This window comes from Strongylocentrotus purpuratus, unplaced genomic scaffold (genome assembly GCF_000002235.5).
Source record: "Strongylocentrotus purpuratus isolate Spur 01 unplaced genomic scaffold, Spur_5.0 spur5_scaffold_16, whole genome shotgun sequence".
Lineage (NCBI taxonomy): Eukaryota > Metazoa > Echinodermata > Echinoidea > Camarodonta > Strongylocentrotidae > Strongylocentrotus > Strongylocentrotus purpuratus.
This window is the reverse complement of record NW_022145601.1, coordinates 9,428,701-9,449,017: the sequence shown is the minus strand read 5'-3', so window position 1 is coordinate 9,449,017 and position 20,317 is coordinate 9,428,701. Positions and strand designations below refer to the sequence as shown.

At 38.2% G+C, this 20,317-nt stretch overlaps 2 protein-coding genes across 9 annotated transcripts; one reads left to right on the top strand and one right to left on the bottom strand.

Moving 5' to 3' along the window:
• Positions 1-1,609: 1,609 nt before the first annotated feature.
• LOC586205 (arylsulfatase B) lies at positions 1,610-10,166 on the bottom strand. Of its 2 annotated transcripts, none has more exons than XM_011679249.2 (8): positions 10,128-10,166; positions 7,363-7,944; positions 5,662-5,848; positions 4,604-4,800; positions 3,931-4,141; positions 3,229-3,478; positions 2,456-2,625; positions 1,610-1,951 (listed from the first exon to the last, which is right to left on the bottom strand). In XM_011679249.2, the coding sequence occupies exons 2-8, from the start codon at positions 7,714-7,716 to the stop codon at positions 1,683-1,685; spliced, it is 1,638 nt and encodes a 545-aa protein (XP_011677551.2). In that variant the 5' UTR covers positions 7,717-7,944; positions 10,128-10,166; the 3' UTR covers positions 1,610-1,682. The 2 variants fall into 2 exon arrangements, with proteins under 2 accessions (XP_011677551.2, XP_791089.2); XM_785996.4 differs by having other exon boundaries at positions 9,987-10,143.
• LOC753049 (acyl-coenzyme A thioesterase THEM4) lies at positions 10,165-19,029 on the top strand. Of its 7 annotated transcripts, none has more exons than XM_030986738.1 (6): positions 10,165-10,227; positions 10,747-10,809; positions 11,484-11,856; positions 12,277-12,569; positions 15,193-15,306; positions 18,631-19,029. In XM_030986738.1, exons 3-6 carry the CDS (start codon positions 11,587-11,589, stop codon positions 18,821-18,823), a joined length of 870 nt encoding a protein of 289 aa, XP_030842598.1. In that variant the 5' UTR covers positions 10,165-10,227; positions 10,747-10,809; positions 11,484-11,586; the 3' UTR covers positions 18,824-19,029. The 7 variants fall into 7 exon arrangements, with proteins under 7 accessions (XP_030842598.1, XP_011677547.2, XP_011677546.2 ...); XM_011679245.2 differs by having other exon boundaries at positions 11,479-11,856; XM_011679247.2 differs by lacking the exon at positions 10,165-10,227 and adding an exon at positions 10,375-10,540 and having other exon boundaries at positions 11,479-11,856.
• Positions 19,030-20,317: the final 1,288 nt, after the last annotated feature.

Sequence of the window (20,317 nt, the reverse complement as noted above, 5' to 3'; positions counted from 1 at the left end):
TCATTCAATGTGGTAAGCATTGTCTCTCTTTATCACTGTGGAAAACAAACAGCCGATGCTGTCTGTAACTTATATAAAAAATAAAAACCCAATACACAAATGAAATAACGAAACACACAAACGATTGTATTATCGGATGAACACATAATTTTATAAGCGGTTTCAAAGCTGATTTTGTTTGCGTGAAATAAGAAGAGTGAGAATGACTTTCTCTCGATCCTCTCTCTCTTTCTTTCTTTAATATTTTCTTCCCATTCCTCTCGCTCTCTATCGTTCTCTCTAGCCCTCGAAAATCTTGAATGGATTTAATTTATGTTATTATTTCTATAAACTGCATGATTCAGGACGTCCTGGGCCCCGTTGAATATGACTCAGAATGTTACTTCCATGGAAACCTTGATATGATATGTTGAGTGACGCATGCGCGTAGACAGTGAGGGGGGGGGGGAGGGGTCGCCCCCCCCCCCAAAAAAGGGGGGAGGGAGGGAGAGAGAGAGAGAGAGAGAGAGAGAAAAAAAAAGAAAAGAAAAAGTAATTGCACGTAGGAAGAAAAAGGAGCAGACAAAGAAGTATTTTTGAAAATTCAGACAAGGATTAAGAGTCGAGAACGGTACAACGAATCGTCTTAATTCTTTCTCTAATAGTTTAATGAAACGTCAAAGGTTCCGCGCTTCGCGCAGAAGGGGGGGGGGGACTGAATTCAGACAAGGATTAAGAGTCGAGAACGGTAGGCCTACAACGAATCTCCTTCTTTCACTAGAGTTTAAAGGGGCACGTTCCCGTCAGTGTAGTTATATCGGAACATGCCATCTGCGTAAGAGTCGTATTCTGTTCAAGTCAATAGGCAGCTATAGCACCGTCCGCCAGCGCGTACGTATTTTGAACGCCCTCTGGAATAAGGGGAACATGCCCCTTTAATGAAACGGCAAAGCTTTCGCGCTTTCCTCCTCCCTCCACCCACCCCCTAGCTAAAAGCGTGCTTCACCCGCTCTGCAAGTGATAATACCGCCCCCTAAAATAAAATCCTAGCTATGCGCCTGGAGCAGGGGCGTACGCGGGGGGGGGGGGGGGTTCAAACCCCCCCCTTTCGTATTTTTATGTGTGTAAACCCCCCTAAAAAAACTAAGACCCCCCCCCCCTTTTTTTTTTTAAATAAAAAAAAAAAAAAAAAGTTATGCCCACGGCTAACGTAAAGTGACCTAACCCCTCCCCCCCCCCCCAACGAATTTTTTTTTCAAATTTTCAAATTTCGAGACCAAAAAAAAAAAAAAAGTTGTCCGCTTACCCCCCCCCCCCCCCCCCCCCCCCCCCCAATATATATATATATATATAATCATGCAGTGTTTCGCGGAAAGACAGAATCCCATGTGGATTAGATTTCCACTCGATAGGTGTCGTGGTCGAGTGGATACATCGACGGACTAGTCTTGAGGTTCGCGGTTCGAGTCCCGCCGCGGCACTAATGTCTTTTGGCAAGCCATTGATCTACATTTGCCACACTCAACCCAGGTGATGTAAATGGGTACCTGGCAGGAATTGATTCCTTGAAATGCTAGAGCGCCGTAGTCGCTGCCTTGCTAAAGCCAGGGTAATAATCGGGGCAGCGCCAGGAGCGTCACAACGTGACGGACATGTGCGCTATATAAGAAGCCACCATTATTATTATTTTAGCTATATGGAATTTATTCCCAACTGTCCCAAATGCCGCCGTGTCCGGCTGGGTTCGCCTTTGTGTCTATATCGGGGTAGAGGACCGGGCTAGCGCCAGACTGGTAAGACTCCAACCTCTCCAGAAGAAAGTTCACTATCGCAGGTTCTTGGTTCGACAGATCGTGGAACTCCCTGGGATCGCGCGTGATGTTAAACAACCAGACGGATTTCCCCGGCAGGATCTCAGAGGCGACTGACTGCTCGCTGGATTCTGCTGGCGAGTACCATCCATTATTGATACCTGAAATGAGAGAAAATATTAGCAAAATTTATTGAAGTCAAAGTTTTGATCTAAATACAAACCATGAAATAATTCAGTTGGAACGTGTGATAAATGGTAATGGTATTGCATTTTTGTTGGGGGAGGGGGGGGGGGGGACTCGGGAGGAGGGGGAGGGGGCAGAGGTAATTGGTAAAGGCAAAGTAGGATGTCGAAGGGAAAATCTGCCAACGGAAATAGAGAATACAAGTATGCGGCCTTGTGTAACAAAAATCATGTTGGTGTTGGTATATTATACCCTTGGTTTTATGCGCCCCAAGCACTATAACGCACCGTGGAAGTCTATCAAATTTTGCCCTGATATCAGGATACTAATGGAATGATAAAGATTAAGTACCAATTCATTATTATATTCATTTGGTACTTAAGCATATTTTCTGTATTTATTTTACGTTACACGACTGCAATGCACACAACCTTGAACAGATTGTTTAACAAAATATATAAATAAATAAATGAATTTACTTTGATATCCGGTGACGATTTTCCAATCCTTGTATCGCAGTGCAGCATACGTCCTAGTAGAGAAAGAGTTATGAGCCGCTGCGATAGAATCATTGGGCCATGTCGAGGGAGGGGTGATGAGAGGGTCGATGTTATGCAGCAGTTCAACCCTTGCAGAAGGTTTTCCACTTCTGTAGATTGGTGTAGAGAGAACATAATGAAGCCAAAATCGACATCATAAATAAAATATTATGTTTTATGCGATCTACTGCTGATGGCAGCCATTTTGAATCGGAACAATAAAGTGTGTGCAGCGTTACCATATAAAACGAGAGTGAAATACGACCAGTGGCGTAAACATTGGTTCCTGGAGCAAACGTCTTACTCTAGGCCTATATTGGTGAACAAACGTTGAAAAAGTGTAATGGACGGGGTCTTGATTCATCTTCTTCTCATGTTCTCTTCATTCGTCAGGGGCGAGAGCGGGAAGTGTGCTTGAAACCGCTTTACATCTCCGTTCAGCGCTAATCAATGTTACAAGTACTAGGAACTTGGAGTAAATTTGGGATAGGATACATAATATTAACTACGATCAATGTTTAAATAGCTTTATCGTGAAAACAGGAGACCGCTCATTCCAAAGCCTTTCATTTCGTAAACGCAATTGTTCATGTCTGAATGAGCGTGTTTTTCCCGTTGATATAGCCATCAAATCTTATATTGCCATTTCGAGTTAAGAACAACTTAATTTGTTCAATTAAGGTCAACATTATGAACGGCTAAAGTTTTTTCACCTTAAGGTTTCCCAGATGTTGTATCCATCTAGTTTTGTACCGCTCAGCGTCCATCCAGCGACACCCTCTATTAGAGTTGGGTACCAGTCGCTTATGTCGATCAATTCTCGACTGACTGTACCTTTCATTCTCTCAGAAAGGAGTGGACTGGTCACAAAGCCTACAGCGCGGACACCTCCTTCCCATAAGGTGGTCTTGGACCCGCGTAGGGGCCAGTTGCTGGCACCCTGATCGATGTTGCCACCATTGTCTGAGAGGAAAAGAAAAAGATAGGCCTATACAGTCATGTACTACTTTTAAAAATAGCAATAGTTCATCTACACAGAGATTTTCGAAAAAATGAAAGGGAATAGTTTGGGACCAAAGACACTGCCTTGTGGAATTCCCGAAGGAAGATGAAACCAAGGAGAAGTGGAGTCCTGTGCGGAAAAGAACACAGTTGAAAAGACATTGCTATAAGACTCAAAACACGGGGCAGCGCCAGGAGCGTCACAACGTGACGGACATGTGCGCTATATAGGAAGCCACCATTATTATTATTGTCATTAAAACACGGGTGCATTGCAAGATATCGGTATGAAGGCAAGACTCATCCATTACAAGAGGATGATGGATGTCCTTCAATAGCGAGAGAAGTTCCTTAGAAATGACCACCATACCTAATATAGCCACGCAGGCAGCTCATTCGCCGGAGAGACTTACCAGATGAAAATACCAATACGGTATCGTCCCACAGCCCTTGCTTCTTCAGCTTCTTTGTGATGTTGCCTACTGCTTCATCCATACAGTATGTCATTCCCGCATAGATTCGTCTCTTTTCATCCTGGATTGAAGACTCGAATGGCTGGAGGTAGCTTTCTGGAACTTGCAGTGGGGTATGTACGGCTTGAAACGATACGTACAAGAACAGAGGCTGTATCGTAGACAAGTAAACCGTGATAAAAAAAGCATTAGAAATAAGTTTTATATATAGAAAATTTAAATTATAAAACCTATTATGCGGAATGATTCATGTGAAACAAAGTGACTCTTTTCTTTCGGCACAGGCAAAAATGTAGTGTGCAGCGCGATCTTACCCCGCTTTTTCCTTCAGCCACCACTCCTCTCTTCTACTATGATTGTGTAACTTTTGTTTATTTTTTTTGAAATAAAACCTCTATTAATTTGCACGTTTTATTGGCACGTTAACAGATTCTATTATCATCACATCATATAACCAATTGCAGAGGAGCTAGCCCGTGTTCTCCCCCTTTTTGAAACCCGATTGGCATATTTTGAGTACACACAAAAACGCCCGTTTTTATGTAATTTTGGAGCATTGTGCCAAACCCCCTCTGAAATGTATAAATCCTGTATTTACCCCTACAATTATTACCTTGTCCTTGTCATGTTTTTCAATGATATTTTCTACCCGCTCTGCAATAACATGTGTCGAGTAGATCCCTGAATATGCATTCGTTGATTGTAGACCATCCCTGAAATCGAGCCCCTCCCACGGCCATGTTGAAGGGTAGGGTCCACCACCACCCTCTTCCGTGTGCAGGAAATGATCCCCCTTTCCTAGCAATATACCTGACAGGAAACCAAAAAGGTAACAACATTAATATTTACATTTTAATGGACACACGCTAAGTCATGTTGTAAATAGAGCTTACTTCAATCTTAACTGTCGTGAATTGAAAGGAAACACAACTTGATAGCAAACTACTCTATATACAGCAAAGCAGAAAAAGGGTGGACATATGAAATTGTGAATGAAATTGGAGAACAAATGAGAAAGCTGTTTAATAATAATAATAATAAAAGTGTAAACTTAAAGAGCGCACACGTCGTCCAGGGACGCTCATGGCGTTATATAGCTCAGCAACAGCTCCCTTTTAATACATACTTATTTTATAATAGAGTTACACTATCAGAAACTCCAAAACAATTTTGCAACATTTTGTTACACCCATTTCAATCCTCAGCTCTAACCGGTGGGACCCGATTTATTTTTTGAAAAGTTGTAATCACCAAAATGACCAAAAAAAAAGGATGCCTCAGGAGGGTCTTTTATCTATAGAGGGCCTATAATAATACGTGGACCTAATATCGGACATAATCGGCCTATAATGTGTGTATATACATTAGGCCTTAACAAAATATATGTTGTATTGCCCTTTGCGACCGACCCAAAAATCTTGAAATCTACGGTCGGCTTTTTAAAAAAACCGTTTTTTTTTCAAAACTGTTTTTTAGAAGAAAAAAATGTACTAATGCATTCAAAGCTTAGAAGTATCAGCCCAAAGAGGGGAAAAAAAAAAAAAAAAAACGACCGACCGACCGACCCATGTTTTGGCACATAAAGGGTAATACATCTTTTTTCTTAAAGGCCTTATTACAAAATCAGGGTATATAACCTATAATCGTATTCTTTTCGATCTATTTTTATACCGAGAAATGAGTCGAAGCCTCTGTTCGTCGGCCAGCACTCTTTCTTGTAGAAGCCAAGATGCCACTTCCCTGCCATGTGAGTGGCGTAGCCAGCTTCCTTCAGCTTCTGGGGGAGGGTCGGAAGGTCGAGGGGTAAACAGTTGGGTTGAGGAGGCCAAATAATGGAATGCTGGAGCCCCGTATGAATCTGTGTTGATGTAAAATAGACCGGTTTAATTACTGACATAATATTCACATTTATGGATGTTTCTTTCCTGCATGGGGGCCTATAGTGATGAGTTATTCCATTACCCCCGTAATTAATGAATAAACTACAATACTTGGAATCCAATCTGCATACATTCCTTGTTGCTATTCCGGGCAATCCTCGGGCAAGCGTTTAGGTTGTCAGAAACAACATTTGTTTGAAAAAGTATATCAATAACATCTGAATATAATATTAGTAAACCGGTGTATTGCATAGCAAATTATCATTATAGTTCTTTCTTCAACGGTTTAAAAGTTAGGTGTTTCTGTAAAATTTTGCTTCCGAAAGTTACAACGCCAATCAGGTGAAACTCTTCAGTGAGATGATAATCATGTTTGATAGAAGCAGGGGCAGGTTCAGGGTTCTGTTAAGGGGGCGGGGGGCACATTTCAGAAACATTTTCTGACAAGCGGGGAAGAAATGATAACACAACTTTATAGGCGCTCTATAGAAAGGGGCACTTTAAAAACAAATAATTTTGTGTACTATACGGTATGCTTAAAAAGAGGAATTTTTGAAAAAGTGTATATAAGCCAATGGTCATCTCCATCTCCAATCAATTTATTTTACTTTTGATAATAAAGTATTGAAAGAGTAACTTGTATTTGACCTTAGTTCATTTCTAACTTGGATTTCTATCATCACAACAGTCATGTACATCAGACAGAAAATACGACTGCCATCTAAGAGTTGTATAAAAGCAAAATTAACAAACACACAAAGAAAGAAACTACCTGGTTTATGCCGGGGGGAGGGGGGTGGTACTCAGATTTGTTTGGACGGGATGTACCGCTCAATCCTCGAAACCCCTTCCCTTTTAAATTGATCATTTGGCAGATTTTTCTCGAAATATAGGCCATTTTCCACAATAATTATTATTGTCGAGTGTTCGCCATGCAAACACCCGACAATTTTGGAAATTTTGGAAAACGGACCCATGAAGTTTAATGATATTATTTGTTAAAAAAATGGGACCCATGGCATTAGAGCGGCACATCCCCATATTATGTCTCAATAAAACTTGTGACCCCGCCCCCCCCCCCCGGGGGGGGGGGGGGAGGGGTTATGAAGGTCCTTAACATTTAAACAAACAAAAAGAAAATTAATAAAACACCTCTTCCCGAGGAAAAAGTACTATTGATGCAATCCGTCAAGCTGTCTTCGGCACCCAGAAAGGCATACTGAGTTAAGGTGCCACATAAAAAAGTATTTTATTTAGTCTACTCTGTTTTCAACTCAAATGCACGTATATATAGCTTGATCGCCTTTTGCTATAATTGAAACCCTATATAGCTATAATTATAACCCCTCCCCCCCCCCCCCCCCCCCAATGAATCAGAGATCATGTTTCCTGTCTTAACTCCAACAGTTTTAGCGGTACGTACATTTTAAGACTTTTAAAAAACTTAATCGGATATACATTATATAAAAATTATATAAAATAAAATAATGACCTGATATTTTCCGCTCATCAGCTGTGCCCGTGACGGAGTACATATTGGTTGAACATAGTAATTATCCAACTTGATCCCCTCAGCAGCGAGATAGTCTAGGTTTGGAGTCCTCATTGCTGGATTCCTGTAGCCGATGTCATTGAAACCGTAATCGTCTGCCAATATGAACACGATATGTGGTGGTCGACGCGGGTTCCGTGAAGGCTGAAACCCGACTCCGGCGGCTCCTCCCGATAACGCCGAGACCACTGGTGCCACTCTCCAAAAATATCGTTCGAAAGCAAGATATATTATTAACAGGGCCGCACTTGAGAGCAGGAGAACGAACGAACGAGTCCGAATAATGGACGCCATTTTCCTCTCATTTTACACGGTTGTTACACCTGCTGTTCACTTAATCTCCAATGCAGAATTACATACTTCCATGATATTACGATTGTTTTATTCGGATATTACACGGCACGCAGTCTCGATGCAGCCTATATAGATGAATTCGGAGCTAACACGTGGCATGTGTATTGATCGGAGATTGCAATTTCAGATCACAATTAGTCGGATATTTTGAGGCTGGACGATCAAGCGCTATAAATAAAGAGCGTGAAAAGTTATTGAATACGGGCCCAACATGATTGGACAGGCGCCTAGCCTGCGTCTGTTGACATTGAACTTGTATAGCGGTCGTGTGACGGTGTGAGTAAAAAAAAAAAAGTTTACACACTGAAAATGTCATCAATTTAAAAAGTCAGCAATGAACGAAAGGTTATCACAAATGTTTTGAAAGAGTGTTATATCCCGAATCGTTTGGTTAATGTGTGTTTGGTATGTGATTGTGTTCACGCTTGGATGAACAAGAGAGGCATTGTCTTGCGAGAGTGCAAAAATCGACTTGCGCAAAAAAGTATCAATAAAGCCTGAGAGAATGGAAACATATCAAATGAGATGCTTTGCATTTGCTTTTTGCAGAAACAAAGTCACACACACACTTTGATATTTGATATGTATGTGGCATGATTAATTTTGTTACTGATGTTATTTGGATCCGCAAAGACCGAATTATAGTACCCAAATCCCCATTGTTAGATTTCAAACATCACATAATTATGTATACTTTGGCGCAAGTCGTTTTTTGCTTAAACAATGTCTCCTGTTCATCTAAGCGTGAACACATACCGCACACAAATGATACCAAATGATTTGGGATAAATACTCTTTCATAAGATGTATAACCGTATTTACTGTTCATAGATGATTTTTAAAATAATTAGCAATTTTCTAGGACTTTTTGTTGCCTCATATATAGTATAGTAGTAGTAGTAGTATAGAGTAGTAGAAATAGTATTTGTTCACCGTAAGGTATAATAAAAACAAAAACATGAAACATATAAAGAAAGCTTATATAAAATACATACGAATTGATAGCTCTGCTCAGCAATCAATGAACAACATAATATTGCTGGTTTTAAGAGGGTTCCAAAGCTACGATATAAAAAATCAAAATAAAAATTATATACAAACAGTACAATGCAATGAATTTAAACGGTATTAAAGAAATAAAAAGGAAATAGGCAATACAGAAAACGTGTTAACTGTCCCCCGCCCAACCCCCCCAACCCCTATACATATGGCACATGCATCATGCACTCCAGTGGTGGATCCAGAAGAGGCAAACTAATTTAACGAGACTCAATTATACGTCTAAGATTTTAAGTTAATTAGTAAGGAGGGATATTTGTTGGCCCATATCACTAAAAATGACTTATTTTAGGAAGAAAAAAGAAGTAGGCCTACATGTATTTTGAAAATACACGTATGTCTATGGCGGCGATCCGGGGGAGGGGCCCGGGCACGTTCCCCCTCAATTTCTTTAGGGAGGATATCGCCCCCCCCCCCCGGAAAAGTGCACAAATTATAACAAAAGGTGTATAAATACTTTAAAGCGTTAATAACAAATGCAAAACACACACATGCACGTTCATTCACACAAAAAACAAACACTAAATATACACGTCAATAACCTTTGGGTTGCAGGTCATAACATTGTTTACCACACAACATGAGCACCATTGTCAGCATCAAGGTTTCATAACAATTACGTAAACGCCGGGCGTAAACGATGGGACGTTCGGGGAATTCCCTATCCTAGTCTCCACGAATAGGAATTAACACATTATTATGTTGGCCAATTGACATGTATAGGAAATTACGCTTCCCTGGACAACGCAAATTTAAATGGTTAAGACCTTAAGACCTACATAAAGTACAGAATGTAGTTTTTCGTGGACATGTATAGGGTCTATATTTCATCTTATTTGTATATAAACACATAGAACACATTCTCCTCAAGGGAGTTTAAGAAGATGGTCAAATAAAAGCGCAGCATAACTTCATAAGCATGATAAGCTAGCTAGCTGCGCTGCATGCACTGAGAGTGCAGTGCTAGTGGCAACGTTGGAGACGAACGTACAAAAAGAATAAAGGATCTAGAGCGCGCGCAACATCTGCAGATATCTCGACTTTCTTGGAATCGTCGGTGCATAAAAGCTGATAAACTAAAAGCTATTTAGCTAGCTATTCATGATCGTGTAGATGAATTATTTGTAACATTAGACAAAGTACGGCCATACCGTCTGCGCACAGCCGAAAGACCAGAGATTTTCTAATCATCTTCAGCTAGCTTTTCACCGGAGCTTTTCATCACACAGCAGCCTGCTGCTGCGTCCGCCGTGACCGTGCCGCAGTAGTAAGGCACAATACGCTAGACGTACCGTATAGTTTTCTCCGCCCATATAGCGGAATTCGGAAGGCCGAAGGAGCACTCCATTCGAATTCAAGATCCAGCAGCAAGCACTGACTTTAGTCACTGAGGTAAGCTCCGTTCCGGTCCATGTGGGCGTTGAGCGTACATCATTTTTTAGAAACGTTTCATTCCTTTGTCTATTTGCGGGTATATCGCCGGTGTGCAAAGTTCACTCCGTAAAATCCAGGCTTAGCTAGGCTATACTACAGCTATACGCACCGCGTACCGGTACGGTAGTACACATGCAATTCGCAAGAGTGAATAGTGAAATCATGTGGCTACAAATAGAATGAAAATTGCCAGTCATTGACATTTTTGCCATAGTCGGATCAATCTATCTAGATATGTTGCCAGAATTTTCGCCTCTTGACTTCAATTCAGGTAGGCCTTACACTAGCAGTCAGTAGCAGTCTAATCATTAGATCTACATCGTATCTGCAGATAAAGCTCTTTCTTGGTTACATGTATAGAGGTCTACCTAATAAAGGACAGAAAAATCTGTTTGTTGGACTCTATAATTGAGGACTTTTTTTAACCTCAAATGACACTGTTTTGTGTACCGGTATTGTGATTTCTTCCAAATTCAGGTTCCCGCACAGGCACAGCACAGCTAGGACTGAGGATTCAGAATTACTACTGATCATAATTACGTAAAGCATCCAAGACATTTTCATTCTTTATTTAGTTTCATTTAGTGAAGCAGTAGGTTTTCTTTTCTTTTTATTTATTAGAATGATTAGACTACAAGCAATGACTTAAACATAAAAGGCAAGTTCACTTCAAAAATAATTTACTTTCAATAGAACAATATTAGCTAGAGTACAAAAATCAGAAAAACCAACCAAAAAGTTTCAGCGAAATCGGATAACTGAAAGTGGTAAATTTGTAATGGCATGAAAAACTTGAAAATCACAAGACAAATTGGCAACTCAATTATGAGTCTGTGATGGCATATAACCTGGGCAAAATGGGAAAATCAAATTTTTTCGTGATAAAAAGGGAAATTTACTGGGATAAAAATATAACGAAGCAATTGATAAATAGTGAGGCAACGACGTCACAAACTGATGACCAAATCAGAAAGTTGTGCAGTGATTTTCTAAATTCCATAGTTTTTCATTCTTTAAAAAAATAATCATAAATTCCTTATTAGTAATTCGATTTTAATAATTTTGTTTGGCTCTGTATCTCTTGTTTTTTTGCATCTATTATTAGTATTAAAAGTATATTATTTTTGGAGTGGACTTGGGCTTTAAAGCAGATTTTGTTAAATCCTTTTAAATGCTGATTGCTAATTTGATTTCATTTTTGTTCTCCAGTTCAGCAGAAACAGACACTTCAAGCAGAGGCAGAGCTACTGTAATTGTCATTTATCAGAGAAGTGATCAGCAGTTACTTTCTCAACTTCTGACTCAGGACAATTCGCAATGTCTTCAAGACTGCTGTGCAACACATTCTTACAGCAGTTGGTACGCCATGAACGGCATTCCAACCAAACATCCTCCCTATTTAGGATTCTGAGCAGGAGTGCACGTACATCTTCAATGGGAAAATCGAACAGTGCTCTGATGATGGCGGGGCTGTGTCTCAGTGGCGGGCTGGCGCTGGGAGCTGCAACATACAGGAACAAACTCCACAAAATGTTTTCTTTGGTCCTCGTTGGAGACAATTTTGTGCCTTCGCAGCTGATTTTAAAGGTAAATTTAATGAACCATGCTTCTCATATAAAGAAGAAGAGGGGGAAGAAAAAGGAGGAGAAGAAGAAGAAGAGAAGAAGAGAAGAAATAAAAAAGAATAGAAGAAATAAAAAAGAAGAGGAGGGAAAGAACAAGAAGATGAGGAAGGAAGTTTAAGAATTGAAAGAGAGCTAAGTAAGGTTTTATTTGCCAAAACTATTTTTGTGAGAGTATATAGACTTGAAGTACATGACTGTATATACTATGAAGGTATAATGCTCCTGTTTTATAACAAGAAAAACATTGTGCTATTTTCACCATTTTCTCTCCATGGCTCCATGACACAAAGAAATCAAAATTATAATACAGCTCTCTGTTTGATTTTTATTAAGAAATTGTTATCGTTTAAACTTTAAAACCAAATTGTTTGCCGTGGTACAGAGATCCCTTTGTGCACAGGCAATTAATCCAAAGAGTACGTCTGAACGAGACCTTCCTGGCTGGACTCCGAGGACAAGGGAGCTCTACAAGGAGTACCAAGCCCAGCTCCTCCAGTGTTCTAAGGGATGGACTGAGATGCTGAATTCGGTGGACAGAGAGAGGAACGTGACGGGCTTCACGCTGAATCACCCAGAAGTCGGTGCGACGTTCGAGTACGTCATGTTCTTCAACGAGGAGGAGAAGAAGAGCATAACTATAGTGCAGTTTGGAGAGAAGGTCCAGGGACCTCCAGGGTTAGTTTGGTCAACACTTTAAAGGGAAAGTCCACCCTGAAATTAAGTTAGTTTTAATAGGAGTAGAAAAATGAGAGAAACAAGTCAGTGAAAGTTTGAGCAAATTCCGATTAAAAATAAGGAAGTTAGGATTTTTGAAGTTGTGATCAATCAAACACAAATTGGCAACTCTATGACGTATCATGCGAGCTCAACTTCCATTTGCTCAGTACTAAAAAAATCTAAAATTTTCATTTTTCCTCGATAAAAATTTCAACCATACATGCACCCTAAATATAATAATTGCAAATATGTTTCTATACTCCCCCTGCAAGGAACAAATATATATTCCGTCATCAATAACGAAGAAAACATGATTTTATGGAATATTATGCACAAAGCAAATGAAGGAGAGCTCGTATAATAAGTCACAGAGTTGCCAATTTGTATTTGATTGATCACAACTTCAATAATTCATAACTTTCTTATTTTCATTCAGAATTTGCTCAAACTTTCACTCACCTGATTTTCTTATTATTCTGCCTCTATCGAAACAAACTTATTTTGGGGGTGGACTTTCCCTTTAAAGCTAAAGACCAGTTCTGGTCATGCGATTGCATTGCGACAGAAACATTGTGAAATCGATCAGAAAAGGTTGATCATCTAGCATAGATGTACTGCAAGGTTCTGGAATCATCAAAATGATAAGAAATATTCTTTCACATGATTGGTAATAAGAGCTTGCATTTCATTTTTTGAAAATCGGGCGTTTCCAATACTGGTCTTTACCTTCAATTGCTTTCTTACCCTCTTTGCATGTACTGGGGGGCGTTTCACAAAACTTGTCATCAGTGACAAATGACAGTTTTTGTTATAAGCTACTGAAATCCTTGCTTCTGATTGGTTGTCAGCAGATTTGTCACTGATTTTTGTCATTGGTCATTGAAAAAAAGCTTTGTGAAACGGGTACCTGGTGTTCATTTGCCACACATGCATTTTTGCAGAATGCATGAAGTGCCGATTGAGGGAAGGATTGCTTCGTGTCACACCATTGGCTTTGCAAACTTATCAATTTCCAGTCCTAATTATCACCATGACAACCCGGCCTTTTAACACCAATATAGATATAGTTGAATAATCCTTTAAAGGTATTGTTTAACACTGTCTTACAAATCTGAGATGCATGGCCCTAACTTATCAGTGTCTGTGATATGGTGTAATATTGAAGCCCTACACTAAAATTGCGCTTCAAAATGATCATGAAGTGCCTCATACCATACTCATTTTCCCCAGTAGACTGAAGTGTTATAAAAAACGTTGTGAGAAAGGTTTTTGAAATTTTGAATTCCAATCATAAATATCTTAATAATCAGACAGGCGATAGGCTTGTAAAATTCATTGGATTCCTGACTGACCTAAAGGTTTACAATTATGATTGCATTATGAGCTAAATCCAGGATTTTGTTTTAGAATCTGAGACAAAGATACCCAATCCCATAGGTACTAAGTCCCATTTGCAGGCCAAAACAATGAAAAGGTTAAATTCCTACAGCATTTGAAAGATAATACTAATTTAGAACTTCCCTCAAAACATAAGTGCTTGAAAATGTCTTTAAGTGGGAAAATAATGACCATTATAATTGTCGAACGACTTGAGTAATTACAATAATTTTAGTAATAGTCTGATTTTCAGACCCTTGTACCGAAGGCTTGTACGTTTTGTGCTGCGCAAAGATTCAATCAGTTTAATTTTGGCCATTACAAGAATTGGGTTATTGATGTAGACAAATGCTCATGTACCCTTTACATTATCATTTTGATGATTCCAGAACCTTGCAGTACACACCAATACTTATATGCTGATCAACCTTTTCTGATCGATTCCACAAAGTTTCTTTCACAATGCAATCGCATGATCATTACTGGTCTTTATCTTTAACCCTATTAAGAAGGCCTGGTTAAAGATAAAGACCAGTAATGGTCATGCGATTGCATTGTGAAAGAAACATTGTGGAATCGATCAGAAAAGATTGATCATCTAGCATATAAGTATTGGTGTATACTGCAAGGTTCTGGAATAATCAAAATGATAATAAATTTGGCCCAGTCTTGGTAAAGTTACAAGCACTGTACACAGAAAGATGTATATGAGAGTACGCGTCACGTTCGCGACACGTGCGTTATATCCATCAGGTCCAAATAGATCAAATAATGTACAAAATATGTCAATTAGTAGGCGGTTTCTCAGCAAAATTAGTATGATCACGTATTAGTCAAAACATATTCTTTCACATGATTGGTAATAAGAGCTTCCATTTAATTTTTTGAGAGGGGGCGTTTCCAAAACTGGTCTTTACCTTTAAATATGTTTGGTGTAACAGCTGGAAACGGGCAGATTCCTCCCCCTTTCCCCCCCCCCCCCCCCAATGTTTGTAATGGATTTTGTAATCATCTCTGTATTTTAAATATGTTTATATTGCTTAATATTGTGAGGGGGGATATTCAAAGGTATGATCTCTGGCTAGTGTAACAGGTGGCAACTTTCAATCTTCGTTGCAATAGGGGGCCAACTTTTCCCTCTATGTGGATCTGTCTTTGAGTGTATATATGGCAGTCTTGTTTCTTCTCATTTTTCATTTGATAGGCATGTTCACGGAGGAGCTATTGCTACAGTTGGTGATGCATGCGCTGGGGTACTCATCTTTAACGGACTTGATATAAAGTGCGTCACTGCTAATCTCAGCGTCAACTATAAAAAGTATGTGAAGTATCTTTGAATAAAGCCTTGAGAAAAACTTATATCAATAAATAAATAATGAACAGAAAATCAAAACAGCATCTTACCTCTTATGCAAAGAGCTTTTATTGTTTGATTAATCATCAAGTATCCATGGAGATTATCATACAAGATGGTGCTTTGAAAAATTCAAGAAAATTCCATTTCTTTGAAATTTGAATGATTAAAACTTAAAAGTGCTGCTTCTTCTCAGACCTACCCCTGGAGCCAATTGCTAAAATTTCTATGATAGATTCGATCTCAGCCAATCAGATGCCATGATTTCAGTAGCTTATAACAGTAGCTTGTAACTTGTTATTGATATCAAGTTTTATATACCTCACTTAAGAAATCCAGCCGTCTGATTGGTCGAAATTGCATTCATAAACTTTAACTATTTCTGTAAAATTCCCAGTAACCATGGCTAAAACAGTTCTAAATAAATCCAAAATCCTTATTAATGACCAATTTGGTTTTCGTAAAGATTTCAGTACTTCACTTAGTATATTGAATCTTACTGATTACATTTTACAAGAATTAAACAGTGGTAATTTTTGTTGTGGTGTATTTATGGATTTATCCAAGGCTTTTGATACCATCGATCACCACATTCTCTTGAAAAAATTGAATTACTATGGTATTCGTGGTATACCGCTTCAATGGTTTCAAAGTTATTTATTAAGTCGTAAACAGTATGTGGTGGTCGATGGTGTCGAATCCAATCTCATGAATATTGATATCGGTGTCCCTCAGGGTTCAGTTTTGGGGCCACTTTTGTTTATTTTATATGTAAATGACATTGTTAATTCATCAAAATTATTGAAGTTTTCTCTCTTTGCGGATGACACTGCTGTTGTGTTCCCCCATGCTAACATATCTCAATTGATTTTCACTGTGAATTCAGAATTGTGTATTTTAAATAATTGGTTCAAATGTAATAAATTGCAACTTAATTTTGAAAAAACTAAATATGTAATTTTCCATCCTAGGAAGAGAAAGGTATTAAGTGACATTGAATTTGTAAAAATTGATGATATTGCTATTGAAAGAAAAGATTGCATTGACTTCTTAGGAGTAACCATCCAAGAAAATTTAAATTGGAAAAAACATATTGATCGTGTCTGTAATAAATTGCTCAAATGTATTGGTGTATTTTATAGACTTAAGGATTTTTTACCCCTCAGAATATTATTTAATATTTATTATGCAATATTACTTCCTCATCTGAACTATTGTACTATAATTTGGGGCAATACTTTCAAATCAAACTTATCAAAATTGTTTATTTTACAAAAGAAAGCAGTTCGTCTGTTGACCAACTCTCATTATATGACTCCAAGCGCGCCACTTTTTGTTAAATATAAAATTATGCCTCTTTTCGAACTGATAAGATTTAATACCTGGATTTTTATGTATAAATATAATAAAGGCGCCCTTCCAGAAGTTTTTTCTAACAAGTTTTTTCTAACATGTTTCAAACAAACTCAAAATTCCACACCCATTTAACTAGACAACATCAAGATTTACATAAACCCTTCTCTAGATTCAATTATGTTCGCAATTCAATTAGATTCACAGGGGTGTATGAATGGAATTTGTTAAGTAGTAACATTACAAATAGCACAACACTATCCAGATTTAAAGTATTGTGTAAGTTACGTTTATTCAGTTCTTTAAATAATCTTGATCTCTCTTCGTAGCTCTTTATCTTGTATTTTTCCTTCCTCTTATATCTTTGCTCCATTCTGTCGTGTGTTTGTGTGTGTGTGTGTGTGTGTGTGCTTGCTTGCTTGTTATGCATGCGTGTGCATTTAGATTTATATTAATGTTATAATGTACTTGTATATAGGGTCCCGACTACAAGCAGTCTTGCTTCTCAGGGACCCTGACCATTATTACTTTTGTTTGTTTTTGTTATTTGATATCATTCTTCTATTGTATTGTTGTTTTGTATATTTTGTTGTTTTAAATGGTCAATAAACGAAGGGACTTCCTTCATATTCAACTAAAAAAAAAAAAAAAAACCATGATTACCGGGAAAATAGTTCAGTCTCCATGGTTACCCCATAGGTTTACATGTTAAAAAATGGTCTGAGCGATCGAGGATACCGTACGTGTGCGAAGAATTGGTCGGTAATTTCAATACAATTGAATCTCAATCGATTTTACCGACAATTTTATCTTGCATTGTTGACATGAAGACGAAAATAAACTTCCAAAAACAAAAAAACAACATCTGCCGATAGATCTTGATCTAAGTTCGTGCCAATATGCATTGCAAAAGTAAAAGTAAAAGAAGGGCCCGTTTAATGGAGCAGCGGCGAAGCATCCAGCACGCGAAGCCGTTTTCTATCCATTTTAATGTATATATTAGAGAAAACTGCTAGATATGGTGACAGAGCGCGATGGCTGAGCGGTTTAAGGCGCTGAATTTAGTTACATCACCTTTTGTACGCAAGAGATCAAATCCCATCTTCGACAAAAAAAAATTATTTTTTATTATTTAGTCTATTTTTTTTTGGCATATAAAAGTATTAATGACTGCTTTAATATTCGAGAAATAGTTGTTTTTATACACTCTCGGGAAGGTTACAATTGGGCTATTGCCCTCGGCACGCCTCGGGTAATAGCACAATTCTAACCTTCCCTTGAGCGTATAAAAACAACCATTTCTCTCAAAGCAGTCATTAATACTATATTATGAAACAGGGCCCAGCTTTCACTGTGGCAAGACATGTCTAATACGCTTCAGGCTTGTCAATCACCAGTGGGTTTTGCACAGAATGAGTAAAGCTTTTGTAAGGACGTTCTGCAGTTAGGCCTTTAAAACAAAAAAATTGTTTTGCCCTTTGTGACCGACCTCAAAATCTTGAAATGTACGGCCAGCTTTTTTAAAAAGGTTTTTTTTTTTACCGCTTTTTAGAATTTGTTCTTTTTAAAGCATTCAAAACTGAGAAATATCAGCCTAAAGGAGGTGTGAAAAAAAAAGTTATATAAAAAAAAAGACCGACCCACCCATGTTTTGGCACCTAAAGGGCAATACAACATCTTTTATGTTCATGCGCACCTTTGCTATGCAGGGCCAGCTGATTATGTAGGCATAATGCCTTGACTTTGCGGGATTGTGCTTAGTAAATGCATGATAAACTGGCCCTGCGCAGGTTGCACACAAACATTACTACAGAACATCCTTAAAGTCTTCAATTGGGAACATACATGTATCTTATTTATTGGTATGTTTATGTTGTGTACATGTATCTCATTAAATTAAATTGAAATGATATTTGCTTTTTTTTTCTCCTGCAGGCCTTTACCAGTTAATTCCACCATCATCATAGAGACAGTGGTTGATAAGATTGAAGGTGTGAAGTACTACACAACAAGCATCTTTAAGAGTCCAGACGGAAGTATAATCTACGATACCGTCACAACTCTTTTCATAGATATATCCAAATATTTGATAAAGAAGGGATCGTTATCTAAAAGTAGTGCCCCTTAACTGAAATCCAAGGGTTTCACTGCAAATAACTGTCGTAAGTCTAGATCATTTTCCTCTATTGCTCCTCGCCTGTGAAATTCCCTCCCATCATCTATTCGTGAAATTGACAACCTGGACCACTTCAAAGCTTCACTCAAAACTCACATCTTCCTTCAGACATTTAAATGCTAATTTTATTGGAGGAGCTCGCGCCTTTGAATGTTTTTTGAAACAGAATGCTGTTCATCATCATCATCATGGAGAAGTCAATGCTCAAGGGGAGTGTTTCACAAAGACTAAGGCCGACTTTAAGTTGGACTTAACTATGGCAGGCCGGCCATGCCACAAGTTCCTCTAACCAGTTGTAATCACTATACATATGGGCTCTTCAAATTGGCTTAAATTGCAATTTCACTGTGACATGATGTAGGACAACTTTCCCATTTGGTTCAAAACACCGACAAAATTACTAAAATGTCAATTTTTCAAAATGTGGGAACAAGATGGTCTTGTAACGTACTGTTCGTGATATATTTTGAGTATTGCCCCAAAGGAGAAGCGCTTAATAGAAGAAAATCAGAAATTAATGATATTTATTGTTACATGACTTGTGGGAGAGTTGTCCATGACTATATCACAATCTACTGACCTAATTACCAATTTGAGATTCACATAGATTTGGTAATCTCATATTTCAAGCAATTTTAACTGCCTTATATGATTGTTGGTCCAATTTAGTCCAAACTTTTGCAATTCCATTTCTCTTACTTTTCTGCTTTCATACAAATGAACTGGTAACAAAGGTTGGATCTGTTCCATATACATGTAGGGGTTGTGTATTTAATTAATGCAATGAATTGATCATTTTTAGGGTGCGTGTGTGATTTAATATCTCGTTATGCGAAAGCGAAAGAGGAATTTGTAATTTTTATTAAATGGGAGAGGACCTCCCAAGATGAATCTCAGGCTTGCCAATTTGTGTTCAACGAATACAATTTTTACAATTCTTAGATTTGTTGTTCTTTTACTACCGGTATCGATAACTTTTCTTACTCTAAAATTGTTATTTGATTTTGCAAAGAAATTTTTAAAAAGATGACATTTTTGTGAGCTCTCTCATTCTGTTTATCAGTCTGGAAGAAAATATCAGTAGAAACGTCCCCTGAAGATAAAATGCCCTGATCAAAATTTATGACAAGAAATACTTGGAACTTTAATGCCACATGTTTATTGTGTGTAGTCCCATACATGCATTTATGTGGGCATTATTGAGTCAGTCTCTTACCATTTTGATGATTCCAAAAAATTCTTGGTATATCAGATTTGAAGGAAAAAAAAAATAGAATACACAGATTCAGGCCAGATACAACAATGCTCTTTATAAGGAGATTCCATTGTACCTGCACTAGATATCAATTTCATTGTCAGGTACCCTCGTATAATTCATCTTAGAGTATTCAAGAAGATCCAAATAATCTGTTCTGTTTATTTGTTATTGTAGGTTTGTTGGTATCT